This window comes from Trichophyton verrucosum (genome assembly GCF_000151505.1).
Source record: "Trichophyton verrucosum HKI 0517 chromosome Unknown contig00376_1.f1.exp, whole genome shotgun sequence".
NCBI classification, from domain to species: Eukaryota; Fungi; Ascomycota; class Eurotiomycetes; order Onygenales; family Arthrodermataceae; genus Trichophyton; species Trichophyton verrucosum.
This window is the reverse complement of record NW_003315386.1, coordinates 33166-51874: the sequence shown is the minus strand read 5'-3', so window position 1 is coordinate 51874 and position 18709 is coordinate 33166. Positions and strand designations below refer to the sequence as shown.

Below are 18709 nucleotides of genomic sequence, written 5' to 3'. Positions count from 1 at the left end.
ATCTACGATCTCAGCCCCATTCTTTCCAGCTTTCGCATTCAGGGCATCAAGAAGAGTATCCATAGACCCCATTATGAATGCCTGTTTTCATGCTACAATACACTTAATATCCCGATCCCCAGGGCCTCAGCAGTGTCATCTAAATGGACTTTCACACTGTTGAGGTATGCCCCCAATATAATAAAATATATAAATATATCAAAGCATATCTGGGCCACAAACTCTGGAACTAATGAATCATGACTGTAGTTGTTGCTCTTGATGTCGTTGCTACCAATTATAAGTTTTTCGATGCCTGTAACTCTCTAACTATTGAAGGTGATTAAGCACTGCATTGCAGCTCCCGAGAAATCCCGCTTAAATTTAGTCAATTAGGCACCGACGTAGCACACTCGGCCAGCTGTAACTAACCATCTCGTGGGACGAAAAAGATTAGTGAGCATAGCCGTCTAGCTACAGGTGAGACAGCTAGCTTCTCCGTTTCATCCTCGATCACCCTAATTTATACTTCTCTTACCAAACCAGACGTCTTTCACAAGCTACTGGAGTGTCAATTGTTCTCCAACCATGGAGACAGATGACGATACCCCACATAATTCAACCACAGATTTTGGTCCAGTGCGGATCCTGGCGCAGACATTCACTCACCTTGTCCCTGGCAAAGGTTACTTTCCTCGAAGTTACTTCATTCTAAACAAACTGTGCCAGAAGCACTGGAACTGTGACCTGGATCCAAGACGACATAGATGGCACTCGTATGGTGCTGATTTTGCTTTTGACAACCGTCGATGCTACTTTCTCATCGATTACGGCGAAGCTTCCGGCGACAAAGACATACCTATTTTGTCATACGAGTGGACGGGGCAGACTCTGTTCGATCGCCCTTCTTCCTGAATAATTATCTGTTGAAGTCAGCAGCTGACATCAGCAATCTAGCGAAAGCAAGCCCGAGATAGCGCAAGCCTCCAAGGTACGGCGCATACTCTGCAAGTATTACCCGTTTTCAGGCCCACCACCCGAAAGCCAGGGGGAATGGACCTTCCGTGAATCTGTCAGATCATCCCTTCACCAGGAGATGGGTCTTACGAAAAAGGAGCTCAAATATCTCCGGGAGCGCCCTGAAGACGCAAAGTGGCTTCAGGACAATTTGGAGCCGAGATTTTGGTCTGAAATCGAGAGACTGACTCAGGATATGGATGAAAGAGAAAGACTAGTCGCTGCTGGGATCTTGAAACCATCGCCGGGACCTATGTCGCAGGACTTGGATGATGATCCAGCCGAAGGGGTACCAATTCCGCCGAGTGAAGCTAAGAAGTATCGAAAACTAGCAAAAGAGCTAGGGAGACCAGTTGAAGAGTTAAATGTTCCTTGGAAGGAGTGGAAGAAATTCTATGAGTATAACGCCCAGGCAGCGGAAGAAGATCGGGAATATATGACGTGGGAGGAGTGGGAAAGGAATATCCCGACGGAAAAATTGATCTTCGTCGGCAGCGATTAACTATTTTCCTACCTTCTCCCTTCCCCTTTAGTTGCCATGATGATCCCTATCCATTGAGCATTGAGCGGCTTAACTATTCCAGCCCATCTTGCTCTTTAGCAGAATATATCAACTACTCAGAAGAATATAGCCTAAATGTCCTGATATGCGGTGGGTAATATGGACAAGACATAGCTGAGGGCATGGCATCACTAGTTAATACAGCAGAAAACACCGCGTCTCTGACACAATAATAGCATTCGGGAACAGTTTTATCAAATTTAGGTATGTTTATTAAATAGATATCAGCATTGGAACCGTCCGCGCTCGTGCGACGGCGCGGAAGAACTGAAGCTGCTGGGCGCCGGCTTTGACGACGGATCCATTAACTAACTGCCTCGGTAGGCTAACTAACTTGTTAACTAGTCAGAGTCAGCGGGTTATTATTTTCCACCATCTTGCTTGCTAACTGTCTCCAGCATTTTCCACCCCTGAGATGACACTGATCCTGCACCCTAATACAGGGCTATTACCCCGTACAGAGTATGTAACCAGGAGCCAGATGCTATGATACTACTAACCCGTGGGTCGTTAACTACGGAGTAGTTATGTCAAAAGATAACTTCCTCTGCCACTCGTTTCTGTGGGTTGGCTCTCAATTAGCGAGCTGTATCGGGCAACCCCTGCTCCGTTTTCAATCGGGCCGCAGCGACTCTTCCAATCAGGCTCGCGTGCTCGACATGTCGATCATCCCGGTCAGTTTGGGCCGTCTGACTCGGTGTCGGCGGCTAAATCGTTGGCTGATATATTTAACCAAAGGCCTACCCTGTCGGTGTAGGAGGTCATGAACGTCTCAGAAAGATATCCTTTACAAGGAGCACTCCGCCAGCTACATGGTTCCGTTTCAATGCATGATACCCTTCAAAGAAAATATACCTCCCCGTTACAATGGTAGGAAGCTGGTGGGATGAGTTCTCAAACAATCTGGCTACAGATTTAGCGCCTCTCATCTCCCTCTTTGGTGAAGCGCCGACTAAACAATATCTAAGCGAATGCTTGACCAAGACGGACATCTTCATCTTTTCGATGGCACCTCTAGGTATTATCACAACAATAGTATCGGCAATCCGGGTCTGCGGGACACCGTCTCTGAGGGCATTCATCGGGAGAGCCCAGGAGGGAGCTGGCAATGCTGAAGCCAAACTTTGCTCCTCTACCAGTCGAGAAGTCTGTGAGCTTTATAACAATGGAGGCATTGCCCGCGTTTTTGGACGCCCCAAACTCCTGGAAATCGTACATGATCGGAATGCAACAATTGAAGACTTTTATTCGGATAATCCTAATTCTCAGGCCACGGCTGGAATTTACCCGTTCAAGGACTATCTCAAAAAAGATAACCAAGAGTGGAGGGAAGTGGGCAAACGCCCAAGCGATGAAGAAGACGAGTCTGCTCGGGATGACACACACTTTGCGATAAACCCGAATCTTTCCCTAAACGTAGGGATAAAACAAGGCTCAAGGCATTGGTTTACTGCCGCTGCTATATTTGGTGGCCTGGTGCAATCAAGTGTTCTCGTATGGGCTACAATTGCTAGGTACAAATTCAATGACGTGAAACAAGACCTACAAGATAACTATGCCATTCCACTGGTTGTTATTGGTACCTGTCTTTTATGCTTTGGAACGGGACTTTGCGCTCACTTGATTGAGAGCAGCACTAAGGAACGGGTCTTCGAAAGGAACCCTAAGGAAGATAAGGCAAGCACATCTCGGCTGTACTGGGTTCAGCCGGGCACTCAGTTCGTTGGGGACCAGGCATTTGACTCGTTTGCATACACACACCCAGAAGGTGAATTCACCCGGTATATCACATCGTGGAAGACGGAAAAGAGTAAATACAACGGGATAGGAGTGTGGATTGCAATCAGCTGCACGTCCCTCGGGTTTTTACTACAATTCCTCGGCCTCAGAGCTTGCCACTCGTCAGTAGCCGTCGCCCAACTGGGAGCGACGCTAGTAATGAGTGTAGTACGCTCAGTGCTTCGCGCGAACCGATTAAGTGACGAAGAAGTTTACCTGGTTGATTCCCCTGACTTATACAAGGGACATGAGTTGGATTGGCTTGCCCTTGAACTCATAGCTGGACCCCAATCAGGCAGTAGAGCAAACGGAGCAAATAAATTTGGACCGAAATGGACTGTTTCTCCAATTCAACATCCAGCTGTACATTTCTCCGAAGTACGCTGGAAAGTTATCAACCCGGTCCCCGCCGAAAACGGTATCTATTCGGCTGAAAATATATACTTTATAAGAATGTCTGCTCACCAAGGAGACAATTATATACTGTCTGGCTTTCGACTAGATAATTGTGAACCTGGAGAATTACAAGCTGAGCAGATACAATGCCAAAACCCCGAAGATTGGTGGGACCCTTATGTGGCTATACCTGAGAAATGGACTGCTTATCTCCAGTCTGCACCGGATAGATGGCGTGTTGTCGCGCAATCAAACGCTTCATTGGATAAGGCACCGGATAACTTGGCTAAAGTTTTTATGTATAGAACCAGGTTACATGATATGACCTACGATTGGAATGACAAGCTTGTCCCTGTTCGAGCGATTGCACAAAGGCTAGCTGATGCTGTTGAGTCCACAATGAACATATTTGATACCATCGACATAACTTGGAAAGAGGGATGGGACTCAGCTTTCACTATGTTTTGGGCAGTCCCTTGCAGCCTTAATGAAGGAGACAAAGGTGCAGATACCAGTGGGAATATCTACATATCGCTAAAACGTGAAATCGGTGATGACGGGGGTGGTATGTCCAGATGGTGCGCCAATATAGCCGAGCTGGAGGCCGTTCTAGGCCTATGGCTGTGGTCATTCCGGCATTTTAACACAAGGCCAGGTGCATGCTTTAAACGCATACTTGCTATGAAGCCACAACTTTCCGCAGGGGAAAATTTAATCTCTACCTTTAACCTCTGGAGTAACGGCAGAAACTTCAGGATTGAAGAAACAGAAGTTGATTTGAATCAGCACACATGCCCGCTCTTTGGTCGGCATAATGTCCCTTCTGTGTTCCATTCGAAACGCTCGATGGTTCTGGCAACCGCATCTCACATGACAACCTTGCCAGAGATATGTGCCCAGGAGATATATTCCTTATTTTTCACGTCAATGGTGCATGTAATTCAGAGTATAGGTGGAAGAACGGATGTTCAGAATTCCGGTGACCTGACCCTTGTCAACTCCAACCTCTCACGGATTCAAGACGCTTTCATGAGATGTGAACTGGGCAGTGATCGTGACTTTTTTATCTGTACTCTTCCAGCGTTGATTGCGAAGGGAAATCTTCCCACTATTCTTGAAGTTTTACCCACTACAGAGAAAACTGCAGAAGCATACATCAAGGACAGTTTGTGGCTAAAGGCTGAAAAGTTGCTATCATGGGCTCTCCTGCATACCCAACAGCTTAAAGATACCTCGGATCATGATGATGGTAGGACAAAAGATGCTGAATATCTCAATCGCCGTCGCCTCCTCACGCTTTCCTTGTGTGAGTGCTATCGTAAAGCGTTATTGAAGGGAGAAGTTGAGTTTTGCCTGAACGGCATTACTAAGATGTTTGACACTCTCGATGAGCAAGAAGACGTCCCCCTAAAGGTCATTGACAGCCCTCGGTTGGAGGGAATGGCAAACTTCAAGGACAATTCCAACGGAAAGGCGAATCAAGAGCTGACGGCAAAAGGGAATCTGCAAACGCTTGCTGACGCAGTCAACTCGTATGGTATCGCTGTCAATGAAATCGTTTACTCGAAATCTAAGGAAATGGTCCCAACACTTGGAGCAAGATTAACAATCCTACAGTCAAAGCTCGATACGAAGCGAAATCCGCTTCTACACATCAACACCGACCTTCCCACTCGTCAAATGACAAATATTGAGCAGAAGGGAGCGCTCCTTCTAAAGGCGGTGGGTGATGGTTTTCTAGCATCTACGCTTTCTCTTCTAGATGAGGAGTCCGCTGTTAGCGACGGGGCAAACGGAGGACAGACGCTCTCCTGGGCAACCAAACAAGGTTGGATTTCAGTCGTTAAAGCCCTGGTAGAGTATGGAGCGGCCCTGCAATGGAGAGATAAAGATGGCCGCAGTACAATATCCTTTGCTGCAGAAATGGGGGATATCAACTCGTATGACTACCTTCTAGCACGAGGCGCCTTTCCAAGTGTTGCAGATAACTTCTCCCGGACACCTTTATTTTATGCTACAAACCAAGGCCATATTGCCATTATGAACAGTCTTATATTCACTGGAAGAGTGGATCCAGATGCTCGGGACAAAGATGGCAAAACACCATTGTCTATAGCAGCGGAAAATGGAAATATAGAGGCCGTGAGATTTCTACTTTCTACGAAAAGGGTAAAAGTAGACAATCTAGACAATGCTTTAAGGACGCCCTTGTCTTGGGCAGCTGCCGCTGGACATATAGCGGTCGTTAAGCTGCTATTAGCTGATGGGGCAATGTTAGATCAGGCGGATGCTGATTCAAGAAGACCAATATCCTATGCAGCTGGTAACGGCCATGAGGAGGTGGTAAAGCTCCTACTTACAAGTAGTGAGTGTAAGCCAGATCTGCAGGATAATGCAGGCAAGTCGGCACTAAATTGGGCCGCAAGCAACGGGCATGTTAACGTTGTCAAAACACTGCTGTCTTGCAAAGGGGTAAACCCTAATCTTAAAGATGCAGAAGGGAGGACACCGCTTTTCAATGCTGCATTCTCAAACCACAGTCAAGTGGTTGAAATCTTGGGGAACGAAGAAGCCGTGGATGTGAACTCCGAAGATGCCTCCGGAGACCTACCACTCTACTTTGCAGCAAAGGGAGGTTGCGAAACAGTACAAGCATTGATGAAAACGAAGCGGGTGCAAGTCAACCTCAAGGGAAATCGTGGGATAACGGCTTTGATGCGTGCTGTAAAGAGTAGCGATGCTCAGGCGGTTGAAATCCTTATTGGTATAGAAGGAGTAGACCTGGAGACACAAACTCCTGAGGGACTGTCGGCCTTATTAATATCGATAGGCTTGTTTAAAACCCGAGTATTCGAATTGTTGGCGGATACACAGAAGGTGAACCTCCAGTCAACTGAATATTTCGGCGTAACACCGCTCTGTTACGCAGCGGCAGCACAGCAATATCAAGTGGTTGACTTGCTAGTGATTAAATATGGAGTGGACGTAAACCTGTGCGGCCATATCGGACCCCCTCTACTTCTGGCGGCGAACAACGGTCGACTGGATATCATGACTACCCTACTTTCGAATAAGGAAATAGATGTTAACAAGAAAAACGAAATAGGAGCCACAGCTCTATTTTCTGCAGTTGAGTGCATTGGTAATGACTCTAATGCATATAAAATGGTGAAATTGCTTCTTGAGCACGGTGCAGATGTAAATGTGCAGCTCCTTGAGGAAGGATGGTCAGTTTTGCACATTGCAATGATAAGAGGTTATAGAGAACTATTTGAGATATTAATGGAGGTAGAAGGATTGGAGCTGAACCTGAAAACTCCAGCGCGCCAAACACCTTTAGATCTTGCATATCTGCATCACCATCATGAGCTAGCCTTGGAACTCTCTTCCAGAGGTGGCAAACGAGGTTGGGAATTGCTGGGCACGAAGTAAAATAACCTATAGGATAGCTGAAGAATATACTACATCATAGTGTGAAGGCTGAAGCTTACTTGTATCCCTCATATACCTTTCTTCTATGGGAAAATAAAACTTCGTTGTTTTGTCGCCCCATTAAAGCCTCAATACGAGCAGTGACAAAATAATGGAAATATATTAATTATGTTTCCAGAGTGTAAACGGAGTAGTATCTTGTATCATTTATTACATTTTAGATGATTCGCTCAGAAATCTGAACAACACGCCTTAATAGAAACTTGAAAGACAAATGCTATGTAGATGTAGATATGCAAACAAGCGAATAGCCGACTGTTTACATGATGTATGTTGTGGTACCAATAAGCTACTGGTCAAGACAACCAAGCTTCCCCAAAATCTTGGCACTTGTCGGCTTGCCAACGGAGGGGCCGCCGCGCTAAACTGCACTTGGAAAAAATGACATCACCGACCCCACGTGTCAAGCGTCTGCCAAGCATATGCCAAGACTGAAATCCTTCGCACGGTTCTCATTGGTGGAAACTGGGGCTCCAGGATGGGAGGATGCGGGAGACTAACAACAATGATATCCAATTAGATGCCCGGCGATGGATGATCGAGATACGCTTCCTGATTGCGGAATTCAGGGTGGGGGCAAAGGGTGTCCACTACTAGCACAGGGATATGAGTTTTTCCACGTCGCTGCTACGACGTCACATTGAAACGATGGAATTGCCATCCTGCTATATATATTTGGGGTAATCCGTTGACCTTATAGCCGCCAACATTTCACCCGAACGGAATTAAATTTCTACCACCTACCCGTGGACATATTGCGACCACGAGCTTATATCTCCTTTTCAAGAAAGTTCAATCGTTAATTTCTAACATTCCCGGAAAGAGGAATTCATCCGTAATTTATTACCTATCACAGAAAGAGCAAAATTTGAAGTACATGTCATCAGCCGAACGAAGAATCGCTGCCACCGCCCTGCCTGCTCCCGTACGCTGGAAGCGTACCATCAGATTTATCAAATGGCGTTAGATCCAGAACATGGGGTCAGCAAGGACCTCTCGACAATTGATACTTCTCCGTTGCCTACTCATGCTAGGGGGCCCTCGCAAATTGTTGCCCGTGGCGGGTACGGTGGTGTTGGAGATGAAACCTCCAGCAGCGAAGATGACAGCAGTTCGGCTATGAGTGTGAGCAAGCAGGTTGAGTTGGAAGCAGGCCATGCCATCAAGTATAGGACTTGTAGTTGGCAGAAGGTTTGTTTGCTAAACTTCTCCCACCGCTTTCATTGTGACGAATAGTCACTTTTCTCGAAACCGACTCTTCTACTCTTGTGGTTAGGGTGCTAATCACAGAATATTCCCGAAATAGACTGCAGCTCTGTTATTTTCAGAGTACATCTGCTTGGCTATCATGTCATTTCCATACTCTTATTCGGTCCTCGGCCTAGTCCCGGGGCTGATACTTACAGTTGTGGTCGCCGGAATGGTTCTATATACTTCCCTGGTCATCTGGTAAGTATTCTTGTCAGGACACAAGGGGCCTCGCATTCGCTAATCGCTGGTATACTCAGGAAATATTGCCTACGTCATCCGGATGTACGGGATATCTGTGACATCGGCCAACGCCTTTTCTGGGGTTCTAGGGCAGCATGGTATCTCACGGCCATCATGTTCCTCCTCAACAATACCTTCATCCAGGTGTGATTTGTCTTCCTGGGCCATCCTCGCGTTATTGCTAACATGTGTCTCTAGGGCTTACATTGCTTGGTCGGTGCACAGTACTTGAACACAATGACAAATCATAGCACTTGTACTGTGGTGTTTGTCGCAGTGACAGCTGTGATATCTTTTGTCTGCTCCATACCAAGGACTTTCAATACGCTTTCGAAACTTGCGACTCTATCGGCCTTTTTCACATTTATATCGGTTCTCCTTTCGATGATATTTGCCGGACTTGAGGCTCACCCAGCGAAGTATAACCCCGACCCCAATCATAAAGGCCCCGACGGCAAGTTAATGGGGGGTGAGCCTATTGTCACAGCATTCCCACTCCCTGGAACGACCTTTGTTGCGGGAATGTCTGCCTTTTTAAACATCAGCTATACCTTCATCGGCCAGATCACCCTTCCAAGCTTTATCGCTGAGATGAGAAACCCAAAGGATTTTAGCAAAGCTCTCTGGGCGGTCACCATTGCGGAAATAATCGTGTTCAGTATTGTGGGTGCGATTGTTTATGTCTTTACAGGCACGCAATACATGACTGCACCGGCATTTGGCTCCCTCAGTAATGAGGTATACAAGAAGGTTGCCTTTTCATTCATGTTACCTACATTGATTTTCCTTGGGGTGCTGTATGCATCGGTATCTGCACGGTTCATCTTTTTCCGCATTTTCGACAACACTCGGCACAAGACAGAACACACTCTGGTCGGCTGGTCTTCCTGGGCTGGAATTTTGGCGGTGCTTTGGATACTTGCTTTCATCGTGGCGGAGGTTATTCCATTCTTCACCGATCTTCTCTCTATAATGAGTTCGCTTTTTGACTCGTTCTTTGGATTCATTTTCTGGGGAGTGGCGTATCTACGAATGCAGTCTGCAGACGAAGCAGAGAAGCCAGGAAAGCCCCGAAGTATACGAGGATGGATCGGATGGGGTGTTAATATCTTCCTCATTGGCGTCGGATTGCTATTCCTTGGCCCAGGAACATATGTAAGATGCATCAGCTACAGCCCTTCAAAATGACAGTCAACTAACAACCTATCTAGGCATCAGTTGACAGTGTCGTGCTCAATTACCAGAGTGGGAAGGTCGGTAAGGCCTTTTCCTGTAAGGATAACGGGTTATAGAAGAGCTAGAGGCAGTTCTATTTTCCATGGTGGTTGCTCACGGAGTTGGGTATATAACATGGCTATCCTGCAAGATCATATAATGGGGATGTATACTTTCAACAGCCTATATATATGAAGGAAATTCGATGGAGAGTTCGATGGAGGTCTACAGGAGGATATTAGGCGTTTTGGTGTTTTTGAATGGAGGCTGAAAAGTAATCGATGGATGTTCTGCTTTGGGTGTTCGGACCGAAAATGGGTCATGTGACAGAGCTATTAGGTAATCGGCCGACAGGAACTCATATCTCCACGTGACCGGCTATTAGAAAGTTCCCCGTCACTTTTCCGATCATTTTCCGACTTCATTCTTGCTGCCGAACTTTGCCCTGTATTGATTCCAGAAGTCCGGTGTTCAATATTCACCATGAAGACAATCGCAAGAGTACCCCAGTTCGCTAGAAGCGGTGTCTTCCAGGCCAGGGTGAGCTCCAGATGCTGGAGCGGAGTTACCCACGGCGCTCAATTGAGCCGACATTACCGCCAAATTCACGGAGCTCCGACTGTGAGATATCGGCAGCCATTGATTGCCAGCAGCACGTTGGGAAAACCATCAGGGCTGAGATTCGCCTCCAGCTCTTCTGCAGCTGAATCTGACATCAAGAGGACGCAATTTTATGACTTCCATGTTGAGCACAAGGGCAAAATGGTCCCTTTCGCGGGGTATGCCATGCCCTTACAATATGCCGACTTGAGCCACGTCGAGAGTCACAAATGGACGCGAGAGAAGGCCAGTTTGTTTGATGTGAGCCATATGTGAGTGCATTGATGTTACTTACGTGTTATATTTTGAAATTGATTGTCTAACTGGCATCCTTCATACTCAGGGTACAACACCACATTATCGGCCCAGGTGCACGAGACCTGTTGATGAAGATTACTCCTGCCTCCCTCGACTCTCTAAAGGATAACCATTCTACCTTGTCCTGTCTTCTTGACGAAAGCACTGGTGGAATTGTTGACGACACTGTGGTCACACGCCTTGGACCGGAGTCTTTCTACTTCGTTACAAATGCAGGTCGCCGCAAGGAAGACCTCGAGTTTCTAACAAAAGAAATCGAGGCATTCAGGAACTCTCAAGATCCCTCCAAACGCGACTCAGTTATTAACTGGACTATACTTGATAACAGGGCCCTAGTTGCACTTCAAGGTCCTGCAAGTGCGAACGCACTTCAGCCCCTTATCAAGAAAGAATCGTCTGCCGATGCTGATCTTTCCACCCTTCACTTTGGTCAATGCCGCCAGCTCCATTTGAACTTCCCAGATGGATCAAGCACCCCATCACGTCTTCTAATCTCCAGGACAGGATATACCGGGGAGGACGGCTTTGAAATCTCCATTCCTACTGATTCTGATGCCAATTTACCTCGCCGTGTTGCCGAACTCCTCATTTCCAACCCAGATGTCAAGCTCGCAGGGCTGGCCGCTCGTGATTCTCTCCGCTTGGAAGCTGGTATGTGTTTATATGGTCATGATATATCTCTGTCCGAGACACCACCCGTTGCTGGTCTTGGCTGGGTTGTTGGTAAAGACAGACGGGACCCATCTTCTCCCCTATCCAAATTCAATGGAGCTTCCACCATTCTCCCACAACTTGCATCCCCAGCCAAGACGCTCACTCGGCGACGAGTTGGTTTTACGGTTGAGGGCGGCGCACCTGCCCGTGAAGGCGCCGTCATCGTGGACCTTGCAGACGGTAAAACCGAAGTTGGCGTGGTTACTTCTGGTCTCCCCAGCCCAACTCTTGGTGGTACAAACATCGCCATGGGATACATTAAGCAGGGCCTTCATAAGAAGGGTACGGAGGTCGGGATACTTGTCCGCAAGAAACTCCGCAAAGCTACTGTTACTCCTATGCCATGGATCGAATCCAAGTTCTATAGAGGTTAAAGTATGGTTTAGTACATGAAATTCCATCCTGCGTATTATTAGTATTCATATTTTATACCTTGTGTATTGTATTAAACGTAGCAATTAGCCTTCCAAAGGCCTTACATAGCGAATTGATACGGCTTCAAAAGGTGTGTATATAGAAGTATATATCTCTGCTTTTTCAGGTTAACTGCCTATGATCCAACGGATGACCTATTATAACCATCACATATGTATAACACGGATGCGTGTTTAGTTTTAGGAACGAACTTAATAAGAGTCGCATTGGGCAATTTAACAACCAGTAGTTTATTCCCAAATAATAAAACAAACAAAATCTATGTTCATCGTTCATGACTATTCCGTGCTCTATATATAAAGGTGTGAGGATATCTTAACAGCAAACAACAGACTAAAACAGGGGAGGACCCAGCAGATAGACGACTAGTTAGTTAGCAACTGTGCTATCACTCTCTGCCATAGCAGCCTCAGCCTCCGCAAGAGCCTCAGCTTTAGTAGCGGCCTCCGTAGCAGCAGCCTTAGCACGAGCCTCAGCATCATCAGCCTCAACCTTGGCCTTGTAGATTTTGCCCGCGACGGCACGAGCCTCAGTTCCAGCAGTGTAGGTAGCCACCTGCTCGGCCAACTTAGCAATTTCGGATTGCATATCTTCAGCGAGTTTGCCGGCTTCGGCAGCCTCCGCAGTCACTCTATGTTTAGTCGTGTAAAAGGCCTTGAGAGCTCCAGCGGCCTTAGTTGCTCGGTCATAGGCATCGATGATTTCCTTATTGTCACCAGAAGCCTTGGCGGCTTTGAGAGCGGCATCCCGCTCATCCAGCTCCCGTAAAAGCCGTTTTTCTTTGATTTCCTGACCTTCCTTCACGCGCTTTGCGGATTCAGCTTCAGCAGTTTCAATGTCTGGTGGACTGGTGAGTAGACCCTTCTCTTCGAGGTAGTCTATGACTTGCTTGACTGCGCGATCAATGGTCATGTTTTCGTCATTGTCAATGCGTATCTCAGGAGATTTGGGTTCTTCGTATCTTGCATCTCCTTTCTTACCCACGGCAGTGACCCCTTTCTGCAGTCCCTTGCTTGCCAATACCGCTAGGCCCTTCTTGTCTCTTCTCTCGACGAGGTTCTCGGGTACATAAACGTAAACCTCGATGAACGGCAGTGGAGTTTCTCCTCTTTCTTTCTCTGCATCTGAAAGCTCGTGCAGTTTGCGAGCGGCGGCTCGGTCGGCGGCGAATGGTGAGATAAAGGAAGTAAGGGTGACCATCCCAGAATCGGAGAAAAGTTTGGCAACCTCGCCGATACGACGAATGTTTTCAGTTCGGTCTGCTTCAGTGAAGCCTAGACCCTTGTTAAGACCAGAACGGATGTTATCCCCATCAAGTCGGTAGGTGTTGAGTTTGCGTTTGGTAATGAGCTCTTTTTCAAGCGCTACGGCGATGGTGGACTTTCCAGACCCAGAAACACCTGTGAACCAGACGGTGAAACCTTTCTGGCCGATGTGGGCAGCGCGAGTCTCTCGAGTGAATTCAGACTCGTGGAAATGAAGGAAGCTGAGGCGAATTAGCTCGTCATGATTCAAGAATCAGATGGTGGTGAACTTACGCGGCCATTGTAGCTGTTGTGACAAGGGAGATGAGCCTTGAAAACGAGTCCTGAAAGAGGTTTGTGATGTGAAGAATTGATATGATTCTCCTCTGACAGCTGGATGTGTCAAGATTTATATCAATCCAGCCTTCTCAGGTGTGGAGGATAAACTCGGATGCGGGTAATAAGGGGATCCCGGTTCCCGGGGTAAGATTACAGGTTAGCTGGGTGACAAGAGGGACGGTTCAGGTCGGGTCCCTCAGCAGTTCGTACATCTGCCGCAGATAAGAAGATCAGGACGTTGCAGAGTTTGGCGGATGAAACGCCCCTCCTGATGATGGTTCGCTCGGTACCATGGAAATAATAAGCACTTATAGGGGAGCGATAAGTTTTCCTCTCAACCAAATTTAGCCTCCCTAAGTACGGGTTTGTACCCAGAGAACAGCGTGTAAATCGGCTCATCTCTTTTTCCATTCCCTCGTCTGTAGACAACGACGGAGCCTCATTCTTCAGCACTCTTCAGCTCCTGGGTATCAACTTCTATCGCCAAAGGGATCCCGACTCGGCATACCGTCTCGTAACCGTGTAACCTTGCTGGTTACATCCTGAAACGTTTCCTCATCGCTCCCCGTATATAAGCAGCCGTGCAGAGAAAAAGGTGGCCAATTTGGGTCTCCAGTACATCTGGCCAAGCGAGTTATTAATTCTGGACCCAGATATTTCTAAGCAGCTCAGTTGCCAGCCTGGGCTTTGGCTCCGCCGTGCGATGGAGCTGGGGAGGACTAAATTCTAGACTGACAGGTTTGCTAAGCATCAAGATGAGTCTAAAGTCACTGATTGGTTGAGGTTGACGATGATCTTAACTGGCGACCAAACGTGTTTCGTTTGAAAAAGTGTTCGGTCAACACAGGGTTTCGGCTTCAGTTTGAGGATCGGATAACAGCTTGATGATAGCAAGGGAGGGAGCACACGCAGACTTGTGTTGCTGGCCTTTGGAGTCCCGTATCCGCTTTACCGCTCTTGGACGAAACAGCGTCTTTGCTTGGTGATATTTCTCCTTCGGCGATCCTCCCCTGATCTCCCTTGGCCATCAAGATCTTTGGACAGGACAGGGGCATAAGGGCCAAAAGTCTGCAGTTGTTCTTCGATTTTGTACTTTTGGGCATTACTGCAGCTCTTTTGCTATGTGGGAAAAGGTAGTGAGGAGGTGGTTCTGAAAGACTGTTGTTATCCATCAAATTGAGTCCAACGGTCTTTGTGTCACTAATAGCGAATCAAATGACATAGAAGTCTATCAAAACTGTCGGTGATCGCAGACTCATGGTCTTTTATCCAATTCTAGTACGTATATATCTGCCTGTGATAAAAAAGGGACGGCCTAAAATTCCACATAGATAGCCTAAACGGTACTTACTCCATAGGAGTAGAGATATGTAGACAAAAAAACAAAAACAGCAAAGCAGCTATGTACCATCCCGAGTTCCAAGATAACAACCAACTAACTTACTCTACCTCGAACTCATAATATACAAATGCTGTAAATTCGGCTGCCGTGTCGGGAACGCCCACCTGTTGCATCTCATTCGGGTCGTCCTTCCGAACCCGACCTTTCTTGTCCCGAGTAAACGCATTACCGCCCAGGTAAGAATACGATGAGTCGAGCGCATCCTTGATCTTTTTAGCGTTCTTACCCGTGCTCTAATGAGGGAGGTTAGCTTTGTGTACGGATATAGGGAAAGGGTACAGGGAAGGGGTTGCGGTACGTACCTTAATCAAGACGGATGTGAAGTCCAACGGCAGTCCGTACCTCAAGACGGTTTCAACGAACATTCTCAAAGCAAGGATGTGCACCCACACCATCACGGCTTCGCCCCATCCAGTCTTTCCGAGTCTCAGAGCTTCACCCCACAGCCTCTTAGCGTCGCCAGCAACTTGGTCGATTTCTTTGCGTTCTTCTTCGCCGCCGTCCTCGACGTATTTGTATTCTCTCGGCGTCCATCGGTTCTCGCGGCATTTGTGGATGAATTCTGCACTGTGCTTCTTGAACGTCGTCACGCCGTAGAGAGTATACTCATCGTCTGAAGCAAGTAGTATGGACGAGCGTGGAACGACCATGGGTGAGAGAGTTTCATATGCACGTAGGAAATCCTTGACATCTCGGCTGGGGAGTGCAATGAGGTGAGTTTCTAGGTATTCTGAGTCTTGAACGAGGAGGCTAGGATCAACAACTGAGGCCAGGGACTTGGTGGAAAGGTTTCCTCTGCATAAAAATGTTAGTATCTAAATAAAACATACAGAACAGAGACATAAACCATGACTGACGTTTGCTTCCTCTGTAGACTAGCCAGGTTTGACTTGACGCCGTTATACTGGGTGAATTTCAATCGTACATCGTTGTCGATGCTGTTGATTTCCTGATTAGGAAGTTAGCTATCGTTCGTCCATAACATCGACATCTCGGACATGTACCTTTTGCAGGAGGTCAATCAATTCTGCCAACGACTTGTCAGCTCTGTATTTGACCTTGTTCCATGAGAAAGATTGCAGGTATTGATCCAGCGGTCCTATGTTCCTCGTCAGCCAGGCCTTCTCTCATACCCCACCTATCCGCCCGGTATTCAAAGACAGAAACGCACTCTCATTGACCATCTTCATCCTCGATATCTGCGCCTCATCGCCTTCCAATACACTCGAAAGCACATCTCCCACTTTACTAACGACATTCTCGCAAAGTGCCTCAGCTTTACCCAGTTCATCTGCCTGCTGTACGAGTGCGTCCAGGGTTCCGATCTTGAACTCTGGTACCGTGAAGGGGAATGAATTTCCGTTGTCTGCAACTATCGAGCGTATGGCTTCAAGGGCATCATCGCGGTGATGTGAAGGGGAGATGGAGTTTGGTAGCGAGAGGAGGATGTATCTTGCTTGTTTGGACATTCTGACGGCTTGAAGTGTTATTCGGTGTGGCTGGTGGTTATCGGGCCGAAAGCGCGATCATAAGGAGAACGGCCAGAGAGGGTTGATGGCTCTCTGAATAGTTACACTCCGTCCTTGAGCAAGGTAGAGCTGGTTGAATGGTGAGCGATGGTGGTTGTTGACATCTGAATGTTGTTAGACGGATAGATAGGAATAGGTTGGGTTAAGGTGAGAGCTCGGTGGTGCTGGAGCCAATGAGGAGCCGAGGTTGGCTCCACCGCGATATTACATGCACCGAGTCCTACATCGACAGCTAGAGGAAGCATCGAGGTAACATTATATTTATTACTGGTACATTTGGTGGCATGTTTATTAAACAAGATCTAAGTGACACGTGTCTATCGTCGCCAAAGCTTCTAACAAGTTAAGCCATAAGAAAAGTGCGAAGGAAGAAATCTATCTCTGGATGTAGACCTGAATGGGAAACGCGGAGCTAAAAGACGGGGAATATATGTGTATCAACGGGCGATGGAGGGTGAAGTTTTGGCAGAGGTGTCCTTTTGACCTTTGGTAAGTAGCTGTTTAAACATGTTAGCTTCAGCACAAGTATGACTGACGGTGGTAAAATGATTGAACTTACTGCAGCCATCTTCGGCTCTATGAACAAAGCCTTCGCCTCGACGTACTTGACAGGGTCGGTTCCATCTTTAGGCAGGCCCTCAATCCAGCCTTCCACCCATGCCTTACGGCCATCGACCTTAGTGACCTTTGCTCTCAGGACAAAGAATTCTCCGGCTGGTGCAGGGGCACGGTAGTCAATATTCAAATTTGCCGTGACACCAATCTTATTTGGCAAAACGGGGAAACATGTCCTTGCAAGCCCTTCATCGAGCAGAGTAGCCAAGAGTCCACCGTGGACAATACCAGGGTGACCACACACGTCGGAACCCAGATAAAATATCGAGACAAACGATGAGCCGTCCGTAGTGCTCCAGGTGAATGGAGGCACGACTATACGGCCTGGACCTGTCAATGTACCGCCCGTGAGACTATGCGCACGAGTCATAGAAGGCTGTTCTAGATGCGGTCGAGATTCGGTGTATCTGGCATCGCCCCGTAGCGAAACAGCTAGAGGATGTGTGTCGATGTAGTCATTGATTTCCTTGGATATCTCATCTGGGGGTATGTAGAGCACCTCAGTCTTCGAAAGCTGCCGCATAGAAGCGATCTCGCTACCCATGTCGACAAGTTCCGGGCTTGTCATGGCGCCGACGAGAAAAGAGCCGAGAGCAATGGCCGAGAAACCGAGTATGCGACGGAAAAGTGACCGTTTTTTATATGTAGGAGGAGGAGGAGGAGGATATGTATAAGAATAAGCGCCTTGGGATGCAGTCTGGTTATGACCTGGAGAGAAAATCAAGTAAGTGAAATGAATACGCAAGAAGGTGTATATATATATATGTATGTACGTATAGATAAGAAGACTATAAATGGCAAAGTTTTCCCAACGGCATAAAAATGCGCCGGGAGCGGACCGTAGGGGAAAGAGATATGTACATAAACACTAACCAGACGAATAGGCCCTCACTGGAGCCCGGATGGATGTGGCTGAAGCAGGGACTTGTCGAAGTAACTGGTACCTCAATGGGGATAAGCAACAGCTGTGCCTTAGCCCGAGGGCTAGACGGGCCATGTTGAGCGTGGGAGGCCGGGAGAGCCGCGATTCCAGCATCGTTCTCGAGGTTGAGCTGTGTCCCTATCCACTCGCCCCCAACAACGTCCCAGGCAGCAGCTTTTCAACAGTAGATGTCCGCTATGCTATCAACAGTTTGATAGGAGGCTGTCCGCAGGCCCACTACTGCAAAACTTGAAGTCGGCGTTAGCGTTACTCAGCAGACGAGGATGCCGAGGTCCGCGGCAAGGCTGGACCGGCGTTTTTCTCTCCGACCAGCGAAGTCTACCACCTGCTTAGATGATGTAACTTGCCTAAAGAGCCTTTGAGCAGGCCAGGCAGAATCCTGCAGCGTATGAAGCTCTCTCTGTGGCCTTGCTTTGATCATCTATATGCCCGCCTGCGCATGGCTGGTGTCAGTAGTGGCTCTCTGCCGTCCCCGGCGACCTTCCTGGTTAAGGGCTGAAAGAGGGCGCCCTCTTACTTAGCGTTAGAGGGGCTGGCAGAAGGGTAATGCGTAGCTCTCCTACTTTCATTTGCTGCGAGTAGTAAGCTAAGCTAAGATTGTGGGTTCGAGTCCCACGTCCCTCGATTTTTTTGATGGCC

The 18709-nt window shown here is 47.6% G+C and overlaps 7 protein-coding genes across 7 annotated transcripts; 4 read left to right on the top strand and 3 right to left on the bottom strand.

The window, feature by feature from the left end:
• Window positions 1–567: 567 nt before the first annotated feature.
• Window positions 568–1498, top strand: TRV_04951 (uncharacterized protein; the record flags this gene model as incomplete). The annotated part of the gene is made up of 2 exons (XM_003020911.1): window positions 568–872; window positions 937–1498. The coding sequence occupies 2 exons, from the start codon at window positions 568–570 to the stop codon at window positions 1496–1498; spliced, it is 867 nt and encodes a 288-aa protein (XP_003020957.1).
• A 927-nt stretch (window positions 1499–2425) lies between these two features.
• TRV_04950 (uncharacterized protein) lies at window positions 2426–7165 on the top strand (the record flags this gene model as incomplete). Its single annotated transcript, XM_003020910.1, has 1 exon — window positions 2426–7165. One exon carries the CDS (start codon window positions 2426–2428, stop codon window positions 7163–7165), a length of 4740 nt encoding a protein of 1579 aa, XP_003020956.1.
• A 1017-nt stretch (window positions 7166–8182) lies between these two features.
• On the top strand, window positions 8183–9904 carry TRV_04949 (neutral amino acid permease; the record flags this gene model as incomplete). Its single annotated transcript, XM_003020909.1, has 4 exons — window positions 8183–8416; window positions 8532–8674; window positions 8806–8860; window positions 8915–9904. The coding sequence occupies 4 exons, from the start codon at window positions 8183–8185 to the stop codon at window positions 9902–9904; spliced, it is 1422 nt and encodes a 473-aa protein (XP_003020955.1).
• Window positions 9905–10414: 510 nt separating this feature from the next.
• On the top strand, window positions 10415–11937 carry TRV_04948 (N,N-dimethylglycine oxidase, putative; the record flags this gene model as incomplete). Its single annotated transcript, XM_003020908.1, has 2 exons — window positions 10415–10803; window positions 10875–11937. The coding sequence occupies 2 exons, from the start codon at window positions 10415–10417 to the stop codon at window positions 11935–11937; spliced, it is 1452 nt and encodes a 483-aa protein (XP_003020954.1).
• Window positions 11938–12367: 430 nt separating this feature from the next.
• TRV_04947 (uncharacterized protein) lies at window positions 12368–13544 on the bottom strand (the record flags this gene model as incomplete). The annotated part of the gene is made up of 2 exons (XM_003020907.1): window positions 12368–13484; window positions 13537–13544. The coding sequence occupies 2 exons, from the start codon at window positions 13542–13544 to the stop codon at window positions 12368–12370; spliced, it is 1125 nt and encodes a 374-aa protein (XP_003020953.1).
• Window positions 13545–15021: 1477 nt separating this feature from the next.
• Window positions 15022–16452, bottom strand: TRV_04946 (uncharacterized protein; the record flags this gene model as incomplete). Its single annotated transcript, XM_003020906.1, has 5 exons — window positions 15022–15216; window positions 15286–15778; window positions 15814–15932; window positions 15988–16082; window positions 16155–16452. The coding sequence occupies 5 exons, from the start codon at window positions 16450–16452 to the stop codon at window positions 15022–15024; spliced, it is 1200 nt and encodes a 399-aa protein (XP_003020952.1).
• A 472-nt stretch (window positions 16453–16924) lies between these two features.
• TRV_04945 (thioesterase family protein) lies at window positions 16925–18491 on the bottom strand (the record flags this gene model as incomplete). Its single annotated transcript, XM_003020905.1, has 3 exons — window positions 16925–17915; window positions 18001–18179; window positions 18330–18491. 3 exons carry the CDS (start codon window positions 18489–18491, stop codon window positions 16925–16927), a joined length of 1332 nt encoding a protein of 443 aa, XP_003020951.1.
• Between the last annotated feature and the right edge of the window lie 218 nt (window positions 18492–18709).